General features: G+C 64.7%; 1 protein-coding gene across 1 annotated transcript in view; it reads left to right on the top strand.

Moving 5' to 3' along the window:
* Nucleotides 1–1234, top strand: part of MNEG_3820 (hypothetical protein) — a gene marked incomplete at both ends in the record, with an annotated part of 4195 nt that extends 2961 nt beyond the window's left edge. Inside the window, 3 exons of the mRNA XM_014047706.1 lie at nt 189–334; nt 594–717; nt 1029–1234. Coding sequence (XP_013903160.1) covers nt 189–334; nt 594–717; nt 1029–1234 — 476 coding nt within the window. The remainder of the gene's footprint in view (nt 1–188; nt 335–593; nt 718–1028) is intronic.
* Between the last annotated feature and the right edge of the window lie 22 nt (nt 1235–1256).

Genomic DNA, 1256 nt, shown 5'->3' with positions numbered 1-1256 from the left:
CACACACGCACACGCACACACACGCACACGCACACGCATACGATCGCACACACACACACACACACACACACACACACACACGCAGGCAACACAAAACAACACAAAAAGCCCATGAGCACAGTACACTGGGCTTCCCCCCTGAAGACCCATCCACCCTCCATCCGTCCCCCCATCTCCTGCTGCTCCAGAGGCGTTCCACGACCCCTACATCGAGTCCACGGGGTACTGGCAGGACGTGAGTGTCGACCAGAGCGACGACGCGGCCTGGAAGACCACAGACATGGGCTGGGGGGTGCACCCAGAAGGCATCCGCAAGATGCTCAACTGGGTGCAGGTGCGGCCTTGCTTGGTGGGCCAGGGGGCTCGGATGCGGGGGCCGGGGCTGGGGCTGGGGCTGGAGCAACACCTGGGGCGGGCATACGCGGGCTCTTTCCATGCGGCCGCCTGCGGCCACCTGTGTCAAGCACGACGGCATGCAGACCTCCAAATGCCACCCAAAAGGGATGCTGCGCTGTTTGGCCCAGCTTTTCAGGCGCCTACCTTCCCCTGTCGACATTTGTAAGCACCTCTGCGCACCCTCTTACCCCCCCCAGGACGAGTTCAGCCCTAGGGGCGGCATCATCATCACAGAGAACGGCGCCGCAATCCCCGAGGACGGCGTGGATGACGCCGTGAAGGACGTGGAGCGGGCCGTCTATCTCAAGCGCTACCTCACAGGTGGGCTGTTGGCAACAGTTTTTTGGGAGGGAAAGCACGCGCTGGGGCACGTCCCAGAGAGGTCCGCCTGCGTTTTTGTCAAAGCAATCCCGGTGCGCCGCGCAGCGTCCCCGCCGCGCGCCGTCCACATGGCGGCGGAACGCCGCGCAGCGCCCCAGCCGCACGCCCGCCGCGTCCTGCCTGGCAGCGCCCAAAGCGTCATACATTCCCGCACCCGGGCCACCCAAACCGCCAGCTGTCTCCACGACCGGCTCGTCGCCCACGCCACCCAATGTCCGCAAACCACACGCCGCCCCAAAACCGCCGCGCAGAGGTGCACAAGGCTATTTTGAACGACGACGTCGACGTGCGGGGCTATTTTGTCTGGTCACTTTTGGACAACTTTGAGTGGGGCTACGGCTTCACTAAGAAGTTCGGGCTGCACCACGTGGACCTGGACACCCTCGAGCGCGTGCCCAAGCTGAGCGCCCGATGGTACGCCGAGGTGACACGCAGGAACCGCCTCGACATGGCGTGACGCGGGACGGACGCCGCGGCGG

This window comes from Monoraphidium neglectum (genome assembly GCF_000611645.1).
Source record: "Monoraphidium neglectum strain SAG 48.87 unplaced genomic scaffold scaffold00499, whole genome shotgun sequence".
In the NCBI taxonomy this organism is placed as follows: Eukaryota; Viridiplantae; Chlorophyta; class Chlorophyceae; order Sphaeropleales; family Selenastraceae; genus Monoraphidium; species Monoraphidium neglectum.
Note: the sequence above shows the minus strand (reverse complement) of the source record. Positions and strands in the feature narration are given on the sequence as shown.